The sequence below is a fragment of the Rattus norvegicus genome, chromosome 1 (assembly GCF_021556685.1).
Source record: "Rattus norvegicus strain SHRSP/BbbUtx chromosome 1, alternate assembly SHRSP_T2T, whole genome shotgun sequence".
NCBI classification, from domain to species: Eukaryota; Metazoa; Chordata; class Mammalia; order Rodentia; family Muridae; genus Rattus; species Rattus norvegicus.
Window position 1 is genome coordinate 152,760,874 of NC_141534.1, and position 18,295 is coordinate 152,779,168.

The 18,295-nt window shown below is 34.6% G+C and overlaps 1 protein-coding gene and 1 pseudogene across 1 annotated transcript; one reads left to right on the plus strand and one right to left on the minus strand.

Moving 5' to 3' along the window:
* Positions 1 to 253: 253 nt before the first annotated feature.
* Or14a257 (olfactory receptor family 14 subfamily A member 257) lies at positions 254 to 1,196 on the minus strand. Its single transcript, NM_001000936.1, is given in 2 exon segments — positions 254 to 264; positions 266 to 1,196. Coding segments are annotated over 2 exon segments (942 nt in total).
* Positions 1,197 to 16,514: 15,318 nt separating this feature from the next.
* LOC103691193 (60S acidic ribosomal protein P1-like) lies at positions 16,515 to 17,007 on the plus strand (annotated as a pseudogene).
* Positions 17,008 to 18,295: the final 1,288 nt, after the last annotated feature.

Below are 18,295 nucleotides of genomic sequence, written 5' to 3' on the forward strand. Positions count from 1 at the left end.
GACGCAAAAATTAGCAATTCTTTAGAAAGATATATTTCACAAATGAGAACGGTTATATCATATAAGAGAAGGAACTGGTATTGTAATTTTATAGATTAATCTGATATAATTTTATGATTCTTTGATCTATTAGCCTTCCTCTGTGTGTTTTTTTCCTCAGGGCAAATATGAGTGTTTATATTTTTTGAGAGTCAATAATTATAAATGCTTGTGAAATGTGAGCCACTATACTGTGGACAGATACTTTGAACTGTTAAGTGAAGTAACCTCCTTGGGCAGAGATTTTGTTGCAAACTCCTCAAACTACACTTGATATCAGTATTTCTCAGGCTATAAATCACAGGATTAAGTGCTGGAGGCAACACAATGTACAGCACAGAAAACACTCTATCTGAAATTGATGCTATATTTGACGGTGGCTTCAGATAGACAAAGCAAGCAGTAGCAATGAAAAAACTGAAAACGGTGAGGTGGGGAAGGCAGGTGGCAAATGCTTTGGACTGACCCTTAGTGGTACGAATCTTCAGCACAGTGGAGAAAATGTAAAAGTAAGAGATCACAACACAGATGAAACAAGATATGCCCAGACAGACACCAATTCCAAGACTTGTGTAAATGATTACAAGTGTGTCAGAGCAGGAAATCCTTAACAATGAGGGAACATCACAGAAAAACTGTGAGATCACGCAGGAGCCACAGAAGGGCATGGAAAATGTGCCAGCTGTGTATAAAGTTCCAAAGAGTACCCCAGTAGCCCAGGAAACACCTACCATCAGCACACAGTTACTGCGACTCATGATGGCTTCATAATGTAGAGGAGAACAGATGGCAATATAGCGGTCATATGACATTGCTGTTAGGACAAATAAGTCCCCAGATGCAAAAGATGTCATTAAAATCACTTGCAGGGCACAACCCAGAATAGAAATTGAATTATTGTGAGTTATGCTATTGATAAAGAAATTTGGGATTGGAACAGAAATAAAAAGGACATCCAACAGGGACAAATTCTTTAGGAAAAAGTACATAGGCGTTTGGAGTTTCAGATCCACAGTGATGAGAGTGATGATGAGGAAGTTACTCATTATGACTGCTAAGTACATTACCAGGAAGAACAGCCCACATACAGTCTGTAGCTCAGGAACATCCGAGAATCCCATAAGGATGAACCCTGTAATTCTAGAGACATTGGACATGCTAGGATCTTCCACTGCCTGTCAGGTATGAGAAGGAAGCAAAAATCAACACACTGATATACAGAAATGCTCAGTGGAAATGGAGCCAGGACACTACATAGATACTACCACATTGTTATAGCCCTCGTTTTATCGTTCTGTAAAGTTCTACTTTTACTGGATAAATAAGTTGTAATAATTTACCATTTGTAATTATTGTACCATGTTTTGTTATAAATGTTTAGAAAAATTATTAGTTGTATATCATCCCTTCTTAATAGAATTTACTTTTTCCTTGAAATTGCAGTTATTCTGTAGGGAAAAAATAGCAGAAAAAACCTTCAAGTCTCTCCTTAAACTACTTTCTTTCCTTTGTCTTAATCTTGGTTCAGATCACTGTTTTGTTTCATATGGCTAGACTTATCTTTTAACAAGTATTTTCCTTACGTTAATAACCATCTTCTTGTACCTGTAATATTTTCAAAATATTGCCAACTGTCACATCTGTTCATCTTTTCTGGACCCTTTGAGCAGAACCTGGATTCTTTCTTTTTGTTGGCTAAATCTTGCTTGGACAAAATCTTCTTTCACAGATATTCTTCAGTAATGAGCCTGTGCCCCTAAACAGGAACGATCATTTCCTAGGTACCAATTTGTCTCTTTCTACCTTAATATCTAAAAGATTAAACACCTTGTGGTTCAAATGATCATTCTACTTCACAGAAACAATTTCCTTAGATATATCTCTATTCACCCTTATCAATTTTAATCTTACTGATAAGATTCAGTATGTTCAGAACAGAGATAACAGTCAAAAAAAGTCACAGTTTTACCAGGAACGTAGTAATCTATGACTCATTTCTCCTTCCTTCAAATACATTTTAAAAGTTTATGTTTATCAAATTCCTTTCCTGACACTTAGAATTGTTTTTTATTTGCTTTCTTTGATAGTTAAACACTTCTAATTTGCAGCAACTCTCTAAAACCAGTCTTCTGTGCCATAAGATTTTCATAAGAAAACAATTTAAATTCCCTTGCTTAAGAAAATACTATTCATCACAGTAAGTTTATAGGTAAAATAGGCAAGCGATGTAATTGTAAACTCTCTGCCATATTTATATTATGTATTTTAACATACACAAATAAATATCTCTGTCATCATGGATATAAACAAGATAAAGTAAGCATATATTTGTTGTCTTACATTTATATCATCTTAAATTTATAAAATCCTAAATTTTTGAAGATACCAATGTGTTTGCTAATGGATGAGAGTTGGAACCTCCTTGGAAATGGAGAGATGGACTCCCCCAGTGAAGAGCATTTGTGTGTGTGTGTGTGTGTGTGTGTGTGTGTGTGTGTGTGTGTTTGTGTGTGTGTAAAATTATAAATCTGCTTCTTCTAGCTCCTGCTTCCAGGATAAAAACTCTGAGTCAATTATTTATTACTAAAAGCCTAGATCATAAACTTTGGCTCATTCCTTGGCTAACTCATCATATTTTAGGACCCATTCAAAATACTCTGTGTCTACCACTTAGTCACCTCTTCCTCAGTTCCAGCCTTCTTCTTTGGATTGTCCCTCAGGATCTCCAGCATTTCGTTTGAATATATCTCAAATCAGCTTGCATCTCCTTTTATCCTCTCAACAATTCTCAGAATCCTCTGTCTTTCTGCCAGTACCCCACCTCCTATTTTCTATCTCAGCCCACTAGAATTCAGCTTTTATTTTGTTGCCAGATGATCCCTATAAGATAGACTCTCTACATGTGTATACATGTACACATATGCACACACATATGCATGTTAATATCCTATTAAACCAAAACAACAAGAGAAAAGAAGTACTGTCTGTATCTGAAAGAGAGGGGGAAGGTGTATGGGGTGGAGGTTAGAGTAATATAAGGAAATGGTGTATTTTAATTAAACCATATACTCAAAAATGCTTTTTAAAAGCAAAACAGAAAAAAAAAAGAAAGAAAAAAATGTGAGTGGCTGTCGCCTTGGCTCAGGAGATGAAAACACTTGTTGCTCTTGGAAAAAATGTGAGTTTATTTTTCAAAAGCTACATAGTAGCTCACAATTGTCTGTGACTCCAGTTCCACCTATTTCTGGATTTTATTGGTATAAGGCATTTATAGTGTACACATATATAAATGCATAAAAATACAAATACACATGAAATTAAAATAAATAATTTGTCTGCAGGAAAGAAAAGACCTAAATTAGGAAAATTTTTGAGTCACACACATACATACATTTGTAGTATGAATATGTAAGTATTTCTGTATGTTTTTTCTGTGAAGGAATCTTGAGAGACCATCACATCAAAATACTTCCTCTAATAGTGCCTTCATATTTCTCTTGAATATATTATGTTATGATCATGTTGTAGTAAGATCCAACATATTTTGACATCCTGTATACATTCAATCTATATCTGTAAGTGCATTACTGGTTACTACATTTAGGCATTGATTCATTCTTTATTAAAACTGGATACAATGTTACATATGTATTGTATATGTATAAATACATGTATGTATATGGAACATGGCCTGGAAACCGGGAAAGGGAATAACAATCGAAACGTAAATAAGAATCACCCAAGTTAACAAAGATGAAGAAAATCATTGTTTTTGAGCAGAATATTATAGTATTTTAGTAACAGAAATTTGAAATATGTAGTTGAAATTAATTCAGATTGTTCAAATACCTGAAACATGGATCAGTCATCAGACATGTGTAGAAAGGACTTCCAACAGATCCAGTTGAGGAGGAAAAATTTCGTACTCATTAACATTTAAGATTATTGAATGATCATATAAAACTTTGGATATCAAAGTTGGAAAACTTTGTAATCATGACAGGTAGTTACAATTTCGGCCTTTTAAGATTCAAAATACTTGCTAAAGTTTAACCATTTCTTAATATAGAATAAATAAAAAATAAATAAGAAAATCATTCATCATGTTTTAAATTGTGTTTAAATTTCCTTTGAAACACTGTGTAATCCAAAGTTTTCTAACAGATCTTTTTAACGCCTTTGGCTACAAGCTTAATAGTCCCCAAAGGAAAATCTTTTTTAATAGCCTTTCTTGTTATTTACTTTTCTCTTAAGACAATTAGTGTTACAATAATTGGCACTTTCTGTAGGAAGGACTGATCATTACCAGGAAAACACATAGAAAACTTCATGAAGAAATTGGACACACTTTCCCCAGGATCATATTAAACTAAATACATATTATTTGGCTTATGTTTTGAACATAGGAATATATTTTGGCAGAAAAGACATTATCAGTTGTAAGGGTCACATTCAACCTGAAATTGCAAAGCACAGAAGACACATGCCAAGACAGTGCTGATGCTCTTCACACCCTTTCTTCTTTATTCGATTAAAAGTCACATTCAAGATAATTATAACATCTTTCACTCAAAATGCACTTCCTGGTTCATTTGGTCATATTGAAAGACCATCATGAATATGTCAAGAAGTTTATTTCTAATGTCATTCTATATCACATGCAGTTTGAAATTACTGTTAACCTCTGATAGTTTCATCCTTTCCCTACTTGATATTCATAGGTGTAATGTTTATACAATATCATACCACTCCTGGTGTCTAAACTTTCATATTCATTACTCAATGCAAATTTCACTTTTTCTTTTAAGGTTGATAAAATTTTAACAGTACTGTTAGTTTTCAGTAGTCTTTCTTCAAATTTCTTTTGAAACTTTAGTTGACCCTTTAACTGTGAACCTTTATAAAATCAAAAGATAAATTACAAATAATAAGTAAACAACAGCACAGTGTGTTTCCACTGCAAATGATGGTAGTACATAAGACACATGCATGCGCACGTGCGCGCATACACACACACACACACACACACACACACACACACACAGAGCTAATTTGAAACAAAACTATAATGTCAAAGAAACATCCAATGCTGCTGCAGCTCCATATCTGATATGTGGAGTAATGATACACAGACATTGGTGGGACTGCTTTAGCAGCACAATCTTGTGTACAGAGGTAGAATCTGGCTGTGCCCATGTGAACTGAACACTTGTGTGAGACTGAATTCAGAGACATGGGCTAAGTTGTGCAATGGAGAAAAAATCAGTACAATTTAAAATTAAGGCTGGACATTGTTATTTATAACCCTATCAACTGAAGTTTATAATGGAAATGCAAATTAAAAAAGAATGTGTAGCTTCTGTAAAAAGAGAACATGAATAATGTAGATGAAGAGAAGTGAAGAGAAAGCATCTGTAGTTCTTTTAAAAAATAAGTGAAACTAATAAGAAACTTCATGTCTTTAATACAATAGAAAAAGTACCTAGAAAACCAATTCCTATTTATCAACAGTTGTATTTTATAAGCACTCAGATTTATTTAAAACTGTGAGTGATGTGACTGAGAAAGCAGCTAAGAGATTCCCTCCTCAAAACAGCCACTTAGTATTTTTCCAGGTGCCATTTACCCAGTTTCCATTTTAACACATTCAGAAGACACATTATCAGTGGCAGGTAAGGTCAGATTATATCTCAAGTTTCTGGAATAATTGAACACTTAATTTACAAGCATGCAAAATATCAGTGTTTTGGACCGAGGAACTGTATAGCAAGTTCAAGAACATCAATGAGGTTAGGCATGAGTGTCAGGGTTGTGTTACTTTACCATAACCCTGGGAGGTCATTGTTCAAAGCCATGAAGATAAAGGCCAAGTTACAGTGGAGATTCTAGGACAGTGGACATGCCAACACACTGAGATGTTTACCTAAGAATCCTTTAGGAGCCAGTGTGAAGCTACTCTTAGAGAGACCATATTTGCCAAAAGTACCAAACGTGGAGTTTTGGAACCTCCAAACCTCATGGAGTTCTAAGGATGCTAAAGAAGTGCTCCAGATCTACACATTGAGCTGATTGATTTGGTGTTTACCCTGTTTGGGTTTTGAGGTCTTTTTTGTTCTTGTTTTTGTTTTTGTACTTTTTTGTTCAGTCTATCATTGTTTATCTTCTTTCCCAGTTTTAGAATGGGAATGGTTATTCTGATTGATAGTCTTTTATTGATAATATCTTTTTTTTAATTTACAGGTATTCACTATTAGAGACTTTCTGGGATTTGAAACATTTGAAGTTATTGAGATTTGGGGGTTTTTATAGGTGGGTTGAAGGTATTTTGTATTTAGATGACTGTTGTGTTGTAGCACACCTGCCGCTACATGGAAGCAACAATAAGGCCATCAAACTCAGCATGCAGCACAACTACTTGCAAATATAGAAACAAATATCTAATCTATCAAAGTTCTTATTCAAGGAAAGTATATAAATGTACAATTTTTTTTGATTCTGTAGTTTTGCATCTGGCTAACCTTTCATTTTAACTAAAAGTATGCCCATCTAAAATATGGTATTTGTGCTTAAAAGGTCACCCTCAAAATAAATAAGACCTACACTAGGGTTCAAAATACCCAGCATAGTCCCTAAATAACTAATAAATAATTTCTCTTGACTTAAATCTGTGTACAGTTTCTTCTCTCTGGTGGATTCCCCAACAAATTTCTGGAGGCTGCAATGAAATACCAAGAAAAAGACCTCAAGGTATTTGAACTTTCACAGACAGTGGGGAAGAATGCTGTGATCAAGGGGCTTCAAAGAGTGAACAACCTCAAACCTGTCTCCTAGGGGTGGAAAAGATTATAACGTTGCCTGTTCTGCCATCTATGCAGATAAATTCTCACTGATCTATTACTTATCCAGGATCCACAAAACTTTCTGATTTGCTCAGACCAAGGTAGAGTCAGACATACATAGACTGGAGAAGTTGGCATGCAATGTCTCAGCCAAATGCCAGGTTTATACTCAAGTTCATCCAAAACAGAGAGCCCTTACCTGTGTAGAGATATGGAAGAGAACTCAATACCCAGAGAACTTGGGAAGAATATCCTTACTGAGGTGTAGTCTGCAAGGAAGTATGTGAATATTTGATAGTCTTTATAAATATTTTCCAGATGTGTAGAAATAATTACAAATGAAATCCTCAAATAGTAGCCTAAAAACTTCTTCAGGAACCCTTTACTTCGCTTCTCCCTACAATAGGGTTCAACAATGGCCTGATGTTTATAACCCAAACTTTTTGATTAGTAAGTGAAGATTTAGGCATAGATAAAAAATGTCATTGTGTACACAATTCTCAGAATTCTGAGAAAAAACTCTTATCAGGGTCTAGAAAATGATAGATGGACCTCCTTCTTTTGCATTGCTTCATATGTGCTGTGCTTCATATCGGGATGGATTTATCCACTACAAAATTATGATGGAAAACCTTCTTCATTCCTTTCACAGCTCTTAGACATGAATTTGTTAGAACTCTGCAATCATTCCTTTCTTACATCAGTATTTGTCCTCCAGTCTTCCATAAAGACTATTCACTGGACTATCGAAGAGATTCAGTCAACAACTAAGTCCATCATCAGTTTTCCTTGTTTGAGTACACAAAAACCAACTTGTGAAGGATCCACCTATGTCCATTAAAATATGGAGGAACGTGCTGTTAAATATTTTGTATTTTTAAAAATATTAGAGTGTGATTTCTAATTTATATTTTGATGAAATTTTTATAAATCTGCAAAAACAAAGAAAAGTAATTGAAAGACATACATAGGTTTTTAATACTTCATGAAACTGAAGTTGACAGTCGGATTTGAATGTAGATATTGAAGAGAGCACTTTGCTTTTGCCTCTATGCTGTGATAGTTAATGGATACTCAAAGTATTACAATTTTGTTTCGATCCTTTGGAATCAAATTTTACTTTTTGAAGAGGATGGTTACTGTTGTACTCTTTTTGGATCTCTCATAGATTGCTATATGATCTTGAAGAGAAGAGAGAATGAGAGATTGAATATCTGGTTCATTTAGCTTGTGAAAACTACAGACAATTTTGTCCTGAACTCCACATTACTTCAGATGATGGAGATTATCTGTATATTTCCTGCAGTGTTTCATTATCTAAATTATCATGTCCACACTATCAGGTGACTCAGGTGACACACTGTCTGGTCTTTCAACCTGTGTCTAATGATGGCTTTTAACTGGGTCTATTCCTACTCATTCTATGGAAACCATTACCATTCTAAATTACATCTGGGTATTTTGTCCCAATTAAGAGCTGTGTTCTAAGCGTCTTTGTACTCAGGAGGATATGAATGACATAGATAAAAGACAAAACGACTAATGGCATTTTAAAAGGCATGACTGGTATTTTGCTAAAATGAAGACTTGTACACACCATTACAGACAGGAATATTTGACCAAAGTATCTAAAATTTTGCATATTTTAAATTTAACAACACTTCGTTCTCACTTTTGAGTGAAGAGCAATGCCTGGGTAAGTGTACTGAGACTATGGTTGTTGCCTTGGCCTTCCCCTCTTATTAATAGGGGAATTCTCCAGCCAATCTTTCTTCAGTGTGAAAGGTTTAAGAAGAAAATGAAAAAGGAATTCCATCTACAAGTATGGAATATTTAGGAAAAAATGCATGTCCTATATTTCACATGAAATACAACCAGTAATTTTCTTAAGAGAATTTGTGAAGACAAAATCTATTACATTAAGAGAAAAGCAATCACAGAAAAATCTTGCTATTTTATTGAAGTTCCCTTTCAAGGGTAACAGCAATATCATGGAGTATGGTACAATACAGGGTCATACATAAATTATAAGTTATAAAATTATAAAAGCTGTTCATTTTGTTTCTGTGCCACTTGACTAACACTTCATACTTTCAAATATCTTTCCTATATGCCATAGTTACAAAATTGTACAATGTTATATAAACAAGTTCATTTTTATATTTTAAATATATATCATATTGTATAATATTAATACATTTATATATTGCACATCAAGAGTGGATACATTTTGCATTATAAAAATTAAATAAATGTGCTTTCATAACATTTTAAAAGATTTACATGTTTTAGTTTTAGAAATTATAATAAAATTATGTTATTTTTAGATTCTTTTCCTAGCTCCAAACTGTCCCATATCCTCTCCTTGATGTTATTCATTTTCATAATCCTATTTTTAATAATAGATATTACACTGAGACACACACATATATACACAAATACATATATATGTATGTATATATGTATATATAGGTATGTCTGTATGTATGTATATATATTCCTAACACATATGTATGGATGTATGGATGTTTTCCTGGCATGGATTGTGCATACCACTTTTATACACTGACGTTAGTTCACTATGTGCATGGTGCATGCTGGAATCTGAACCTAGTTCCTCTGTATGACCAGTAAATGTCCTTAACCACTGAGCTGGCTCTCTAATCAATTTTCCATTGACTGTAGAGAATTTTTTGGCTGGTGGCTCAATTATGAAGACTATCTTTAGTGTTTTTTATTTTATTTTACTAAAAATATATATTTAATATGTGGAAATAATACAGTTTCTTTTTAAAGAGAGAAATGATGCTTAAGTATACAAAACGACTCTTGTAAATACTGATAAAGAGAATGATCATTCTTTTTAAACTCACCTTTTAATATTCCATTTTAACTATACATGGTTTCAGCAGAAAATCAATAATGTGGTTTTAAATATTTCAAAATAAAAGTAATAAAATATAAATAAATTGATAAAAAACACGTATAAACTTTAACTTTATATTCATAAACATGAAATAAGCACCTTTAAGAATGACTTTTACCATAAGTTTAAAAATTGCATTTATAAATGGAAAGATATCTTGTTTTAAATGTGTCTGTATTTGATTATAAGAAGTGTTACGAAAGATGGCATACAACTTATGTTTAGAATGATTTTGAGGAAGAGCTGTGAAATGATAATGCACTGGTTACACAAAAAAAGTTCTGCCCCCAATTCTAAAGATTTCTTCATAGCAACACATAAATCATTGTCAGATTTGTATACAGCCATTTTGGTTTATCTGAAAACAGATTTAGAACTGAGCATGCAAGGGTGTCTAAGAATTACAAAATGATTTTCAGTATGTCTAAGCATATTTTCTTCAAATGTCAACATCACTCTTGAATGATTCAAGTCATATTGTAGTCAGTTCATTCAAGTAATTCCTATTATGACATGCAATTAATCCATATATGAGGATTTACATCAATGTTATATTTATTAGTATCAATAAAAGTACCAAATATTATTGAAAACTCAAACTTATAACACCAGCATTGATCAATTAATTTAAAAATGCTATCTGATTGATTAAGATCTTGTGTGTTGTAAATCTAAGTGGAAAGGCAAAAAAAAGTGTTAGTATAATTTATTCTCCTCAGAGAATTCATTCCTTCCTCTAGGCTTATAAAGAACTTTACTTGTTTCAATACAAGTAAATCCTTGTCTTTTACAATCAGTGTTCCCTCCATCATTTGCTACTACACATGATGTTGATGCATGTATTTGTATAATTTTTCAAGTTTGTGATAGTTTACGTAAGAAATGTTCAATCAATCTCTATTGGTACCAGTCATAAAAGTATGCAACTCTCAATATCCATCATTGAAGGAATATCCAACATTCTGACCATCAGAATATAAAAAATTTCATTATGCATTTTTATAGCAATTAAAATAGTGCCAGCTCGTTTTTAATACATGGATACTTAATTTCAACAATAAAAAACTGTAATATTTGAACTTGATTAATGCTAACTGGTTTTTGAAGAGATTTAGTAAAAGGATTACATTGGTTTTCTAAAGCCAAATGGCTATTCCTGAACAACTATAAACAAAAATATACAGACTGTACACAATGATAAGAACACAAATGGGTATACAGATAATTTATGCATGCAATAACCACTTGAAAATAGGGGCTATGTGCATAAAAAAGAATAGGATGGTATTTAAGGGAGAGTTTGGGTGGAGTAATTATAATGTAATCTAAAACCAAAAATTAACCAAAAAAACCCACAGCAACAAACCACACAGAATCCCAATGGGGTCCTGTAGGTACCTTAATTTTATTTTCTTTTTTGTATGCATGCCATGGAAAAAGTTCCCAATATGTTCAGTGGAGGTTGTAAAGACAAGAATGTCATCTTTGACTTGTATCAAACTTTAGGCAGAAGATTTTACTTTGTCAGTACAAATAATCCCTTTTATAAAAGATTAAAAGCTTTATAAATGAACATTATGGAATATTACACAATAATTTTCTGCATTTGTTGAAATTGATGTGTGATTTTTATCTTCACTTCTATTAGTATATCAAGATTATTGACTGCTTTTGTTGAAATTTTCTCCAATGAAAGGTTAAATAGTATTTGATGAAGAAGTTTGACATATTTAATGCACTAAATATAAGATCTGCAAATACTTGTTTAATATGTTCAATTTGATCTCAGTTATTCATTTGCATTCACTTTATTTAGGTGGAATTTTCCTGTTTGGGACTTTGATCTTGTTGACATAATCATTATAGAAATAAAATATTTAAATCTTTAAAATTTATAGGGCAAAAAATTCTTAGTCACTGTTTTTATTTGTTGTCTATGTTATCTGAAACTAATATATTTTCCTAGTGTTGGAAAAATAGTCTGTATAAGTTGCATAATTCTAGAAATTAATTAATTAAATTAATTATTGTTGGAATACATTTATTAATCTTGGTTCTTTTTATTTCTGTGCTACCATTTTGATTATTCTTTCAATAAATTTAACTTACAATATTATTACATAATCCCCTATTTCACTTTTGTCAATGTAGGCATTTCTATGTCCCCTCATTCCATACACTAGTATTTCCCTCTATTCTCAAAATTGATGCCCTATTTTCTTTATTATCACACACACAAACACACACATACACATACACAAAAATGCATGCACATGTGCATGTGTGTGCGTGAGTGCGTGCGTGTGTGTGTGTGTGTGTGTGTGTGTCTGTGCACAAGTATACAAGCACAACCTGAAGAATCTATACATTTTGTCCTTTGTGTTTATATGGTCTCAGTGAGGTTCATCTTGGAAGCAACTAGTGCTCCTGCTCTCAGTAGTCATTAGTTAGTATAACATCATCTTAATATATTTTAATTATTCTATTTATATAATTTAATTTTCATTATTTTATATTGGTCTATTTTATTACAATTTTTATAAAATTTGTTGTCTATGTTTCTTCTCTATCATTATTATTTAATGGCAGTTGTTTATTATTATTAATGGTTTTTAGTGATGAACTTACTGACTACAATAAGTGTCATACTATATTTCTTTGACTGGATGTACTTTATAAGTTGTTTTTCTTCTTTAATCTATCTTTAAAGTGTAATTTGTAGACATTTATGATTTTTTCTATTTTGCCATTGATTTATAATTAAGTTTAGATTTGTAAAAGGAATATGGAGTCATTTGATGTGTCTTTTAACTGGAGACTTCTTTTGACTCTCCATACGATGTACCAGACTTCTTTCATTCCGTTTAATACTTTCCAGGACCATTCATGCTGTTTCAGATTAAAGATGAAATGCAGGTTTCTTCACAGCTGGTGATTACCAGGGTAAATAATTAATGAATTGTATTGCTAGAGAGTACTTTGTGTATATTTATCTGGATAATTTTCAGGATTTTTTTTCATACATTTCTCTTAGATATTTTTTTGGTATGTAGTTTTCACACTTATGGCTTTTAAATTGGATTTCAGCAGGATTGAAGCCTGAATATGAAAATCTATTAAATATTTTCATTGGGATATTTAAAATCTGTCAGATTGCTTTTATAATCAGATGCTCAGATGTTGACAGCATAGATATCTATCATTTTAATTAGTTCCTTTACGTGCCTTTGTAATTTATTAATGATCTTTGACTCTCATAATGGCTTTGTTTTACCTAAGTTCTATACTGTGTTAGAGCAATTGTAAATGATCTCCCAAGCACAATACTATCATAAACCTACTCAGGTTCTTAGTATCCACTTGCCTCAGCTGCAGTTGAATAATTTTTTTGAAAATGCAGTACAAACTTCTCAAAGACCTAATGTAAAACAACTCTGTGCATTTTTCTGTTTACTACATTGTCGTTTAACTTCCAACCTCATTTTTATATTGGAAGTATATAAATAGAGTTGTTAAAATCTTCACATAGATATTGAAATTTTACAAAATTCATGCAGGTGACATCTAGAAGTAGCTATAGCTAGCTGTTCAATATCCCATGGGGTTTAAACACAATACCACCTTATACTTTTTCCAAAATTGGTGTTGCATAATCATCCCAAAATGGCCATCACAAACCATTGTGAAATAATGCTTTCTGTAGGTGATGACTGCCCTTCCTTTTCTGTAGCATGCTGCAGATATAATTGAAATGTTGTGGATGCCGCTTCCTGATAGGATTACCAGTTACCCATTCTGAATCGTCACCCTACATTGCTGATTCAGATGGCTCCAAACATATCACTAGGTTTCTAAACACCTGTAAGACAGTTCATGTACTAATAAAACCTGTATTGTGTCTTTTTTACTATAACCAGAAATATGTTTGTAGCTGGAAATACCAAAAACGAATTTTCCAACCCACGCTAGTGCTGACTACACTCTGCCTCCATCTGCATTCTTGCCACTTCTATAGTTAGCCCCAGCATCAACCACCCATCCTGCTAAATTCCCATGGCAGGATTCTGCCATGTCAGCCTCATGCGATGCCCACCCATCTTGTGGTTAGCTGTCACAAATCCTTATAACCGGTCAAAATCAAAATTCTAGAGGTTTGTTGTTTATCAATCAGATTTAGAACAGTAAATTCTTACCCCACAAAACACTAAAGGCCTACCCAATAAACTCAGAGCCAATTGATATTTCTATAAACTGCTTACTTTGATAAGACAAATTGTCCTGTAATTATCCATCCCTTGAAAGATATTCATAGCTAGCTGTAACTATTTAAAGCCACATGGATCTGAGTCATCCTTGCATTTTCAGCAAATGGTGCTGGCTCAACTGGAGATCAACATGTAGGAGAATGCAGATCGATCCATGCTTATCACACTGTACAAAACTTAAGTCCAAGTGGACCAAAGTCCTCCAGATCAAACTAGATACACTCAAACTAATAGAAAAAAATGTGGGGATGCATCTCGAACACATAGGCACTGGAGAATATTTCCTGAACAAAACACCAATGGCTTATGCTCTAAGATCAAGAATAGACAAATGGGATCTCATAAAACTGCAAAGCTTCTGTAAGGCAAAGGACACTGTGGTTAAGATAAAACCACAACCAACAGATTGGGAAAAGATCTTTACCAATCCTACAACAGATAGAAGGCTTATATCAAAAATATACAAAGTATTCAAGAAGTTAGACCTCAGGGAGACAAATAACTCTATTTAAAAATGGAGCTCAGAGCTAAACAAAGAATTCACAGCTGATGAAAGCTGAATGTTCTCTGACCTACAGGTTGAAAACCACTACCTAGTATTATTAAGGGAGATTTTTATATTCTTTATTAGAATAAAACAAAAAGATACTTAGTCCAGTTTTTAACAGTACTTGTTCTCCTTTGAAAATGGCAAGATGAACATTTATTGTCTATTTCTTTTTTCATCCTAACACAAAAAATGGGGCTCAATCAGGTCTGCTTACCTAATTTTAGGGTTTTAACTCCAAATTCTCTCACATTCCACTCATAAACTATGAGCGATATCCCAAAAATTATGAGCCACAGTGAGATTATTACAGCAATAATATCCCAAATCTGTAAAAGTTTTCTTTATCATTTTTTTCTTGTTGTGATGATATACCTCCCAAAATTAATGTAAGAAAGAAGGAGTATTTTTCTCTCACAGTTTAATAGTACAGAGTACTATGGTGGAGGAGGCATGGAGGAAGCTAAGCATATTGCATTCACAGTTAGACAGGAGAGAGATGAATGCTGCTCATCCAGTCCTGGGGGTCATATCATAATGCTACCTACACTAAGTGTGCAAGACCATAATAGTGTTAAAAGTGTTGGTTACAGAATACCCAGGATACAGTCCACAGAACTGTACAACAAGCTGAAAGTCTCAAGTGAGGATGTCTCAGTTCCACTTGGGAGGGAGAAGAGAACAACCACAATGTGGGAGGGAGGGAGGGACAAGGGAAGGGAAAGGAGATGAGGATTTGGGGAGAGGGGACCATGATCTGGTATTGGGTGGGGGAAAAAGACTGAAGCCCTGAGAACCAGCAGAAAGAATGGAAACAGGAGACCATCATTTCTCTCTGAAATTCCACAGAGAAAACTCTGAGAGACCAGTGGAGAAAACAAACAGGGAGGACCCCAGGAGTGAATCTGCAATCTAAGGAGAGAGAAGTGATGCTCAAACAGGAGCAAGGGGAAATCACGAATTTTTTTTCACAGTGAACTGCTGATAGTGTGTCTTCATTTTTTTTCTCATTATGTTCTTTCATTGCTGATACAAAGAACACTTTATTTAGTATAATTTTGAAGAGCCAGAGATTATTATTGATGGATGGGTTTAATTTTGAATTCAAAATTTATTATCATGGATATTTAGCAATCCCAGGATTTTGGTTGGTTTAGTTTTATTCTTGTCAAATGTATCTATTCTCATCAAAACCCCCATAAAGCCCTATAAAACTTTTGTACCACCCCCTGTAAATATTCCTGACTGGGGACAAGTAACTTTATCAAGAGAAAAGACATACAAAGATTTATTGCTGTCCTAATATTCCCATCTGACTTTAGTATTAAACACAATGGGAATTTAGAATTGGTTCCAATTTTTTCCCTGAGACTATATTCTTCCATTAAGTCATCTTCAATAAATTGAATAATCAGTTTAATAATTGTGCTGACTAGTTTTATATCAGTTGACACAAGCTGGAATTATCTGAGAGAAGGGAACCTGAATTGAGACAATGCCTCCACAAGATCAATCTGTAGACAAGCCTGTAGGGCCTTTTATCAATTATTGATTAAGGGAGAAATACCAAAATTATTGTGTGTGGTGCCATTTCTGGGCTGGTGATCCTATGTTCTATAATAGAGCTGGCTGAGCAAGTCAGAACAAGCAAGCAAGTAAGCAGCACCCCTCCATAGACTCTGCATCAACTCTGTTCCTACAGGCTTATTCCCTGACTTCCTGTGAAAGTGACCAGTGGCATAGAAGTGTGAGCCTAATAAACCTTTCCTTCCCAAGTTGCTTTGATCACGGTGTTTTATAGCAGCACTGATAAACCTAAGTAAGACAACAAGTGTTAATAACATGTATCTGAGAAATACAAGTCCATGTTTAAGATATTACTCATAAGTTAGAAACTAGCCTTTCCTCAGCTGCCGCCAAGGTGCTCGGTCCTTCCGAGGAAGCTAAGGCTGCACTGAGGTGAGACCCTCACTTCATCTGGCGACTAGCACCATGCCGGCAGTCCACAACATGGCTTCTGTCTCCGAGCTTGCCTGCATCTACACTGCCCTTATCCTGTAGGACAACGAGGTGACGGTCACGGAGGATAAGATCATTGCCCTCATTAAAGCAGCTGGTGTCATTTTTGAACCTTTTTGGCCTGGCTTGTTTGCAAAGGCTCTGGCCAATGTCAACATTGGAAGCCTCATTTGCAATGTAGGGGCTGGTGGGCTAGCTCCAGCAGCAGGAGCTGCACCTGCTGGTGGTCCTGCTCCATCAGCCGATGCTGCCCCAGCTGAGGAGAAGAAAGTAGAAGCAAAGAAGGAAGAATCTGAGGAATATGAGGATGACATGGGCTTTGGTCTTTTTGACTAAACTGCTTTTGTTAACATGTTCAATAAAGAGCTGAACCTGTGAGTAAAAATAAATAAATATACTAGTAAGTGGAATTATTTGGGAAGGGTTAAGAGATGTGGTCTCGTTGGAGGAGGTATGTCACTGGTAGGGTCACTTTTGAGGTTTCAAAAGTCCACACTTAGCCTAGTTTCCTACACCCACCGTGTGTGTGTGTGTGTGTGTGTGTGTGTGTGTGTGTGTGTGTGTGTCTGTCTGTCTTTCTTTCTGTATGTCTGTCTGTCTGTCTGTCTCCTGCTGCAGCTTGGGTATTTAGATGCAAATTTTTCAGCTACTATTCCAGCACTGTACCTATATGTTTTATCTGATAATGACCGTGGACTAATGTAGGGATAATCTCCATAACTGATAGTCAGGTTCCAATTAAATGCTTTCTTCTATGCTCCAAAATACAGCAAAGACACAAGGTACTCCAGATATGGCCCAGTCTCCGAGTGCTCCCTTGCTTAACCCATGTTGACAAAATACAACTGGAGAGCACTACGGCTCCCCCCAGCTCCCCCTCCATTTTGTGTTCCCATCCTTTAAAAATTATCTTCAGTTGAGGATGCTATTCAGAGTCTGCCTCCCTGAGTGCTCAGAAAATAAAGCTTTCATTTTAAAGTTTCTTAAAAAAAAATAAATAAATAAATAAATAAATAAGAAACTAAAACTCGTTGGAAATTAGAAAAAAATTACAGAGAAAAAACTCACTGTAAAACAGAAAATGACAGATCCCTGAAGGGAGACTGTTACTCAAGTCTCGGGAAGTCGATGACCCCAGACACACGAGAGACCATCTTGATGTAATATGCAAAGGCGAGGTTTATTACGGAGATCTCCAGGCCGACACGTATCCCACTCAGGAGACAGAGGTGTCGACCCTGAGAGGCTGGGAGAAGGGCTTTTTAAAGGAAGAAGTCACAAGCCCCAGGAGATGAAGGGATGTCAAAAGGAAGTATCAAAAAGGTCACAAGGGGAAACTCTCAGTCACAGGATTGTTCTTAAGACTCTAGGGTTTAAATCAGGGGAAAGGTCAAGCATTCTCCTGAGAACAGATCTTGATTCCTGCCCTTTAGGGTAAATGTTTGTCAGAGTTGACGAGGCATCTGCATCTGAAACACATCTGGTTAGGCTTCAGCCAGTTTCCTGGAATAGTATCTTCAGGACACAATGGCTGGAACATTATCCATAGAGCACAATGGGGGCTTGAACAAACATCACAGGGGCAAAATAGAAACCATTATTCATTTACTCAAGTCCAGTGACATTGGAGGGTCAGTGAGTCTGTACCAGTCCTCCTGCA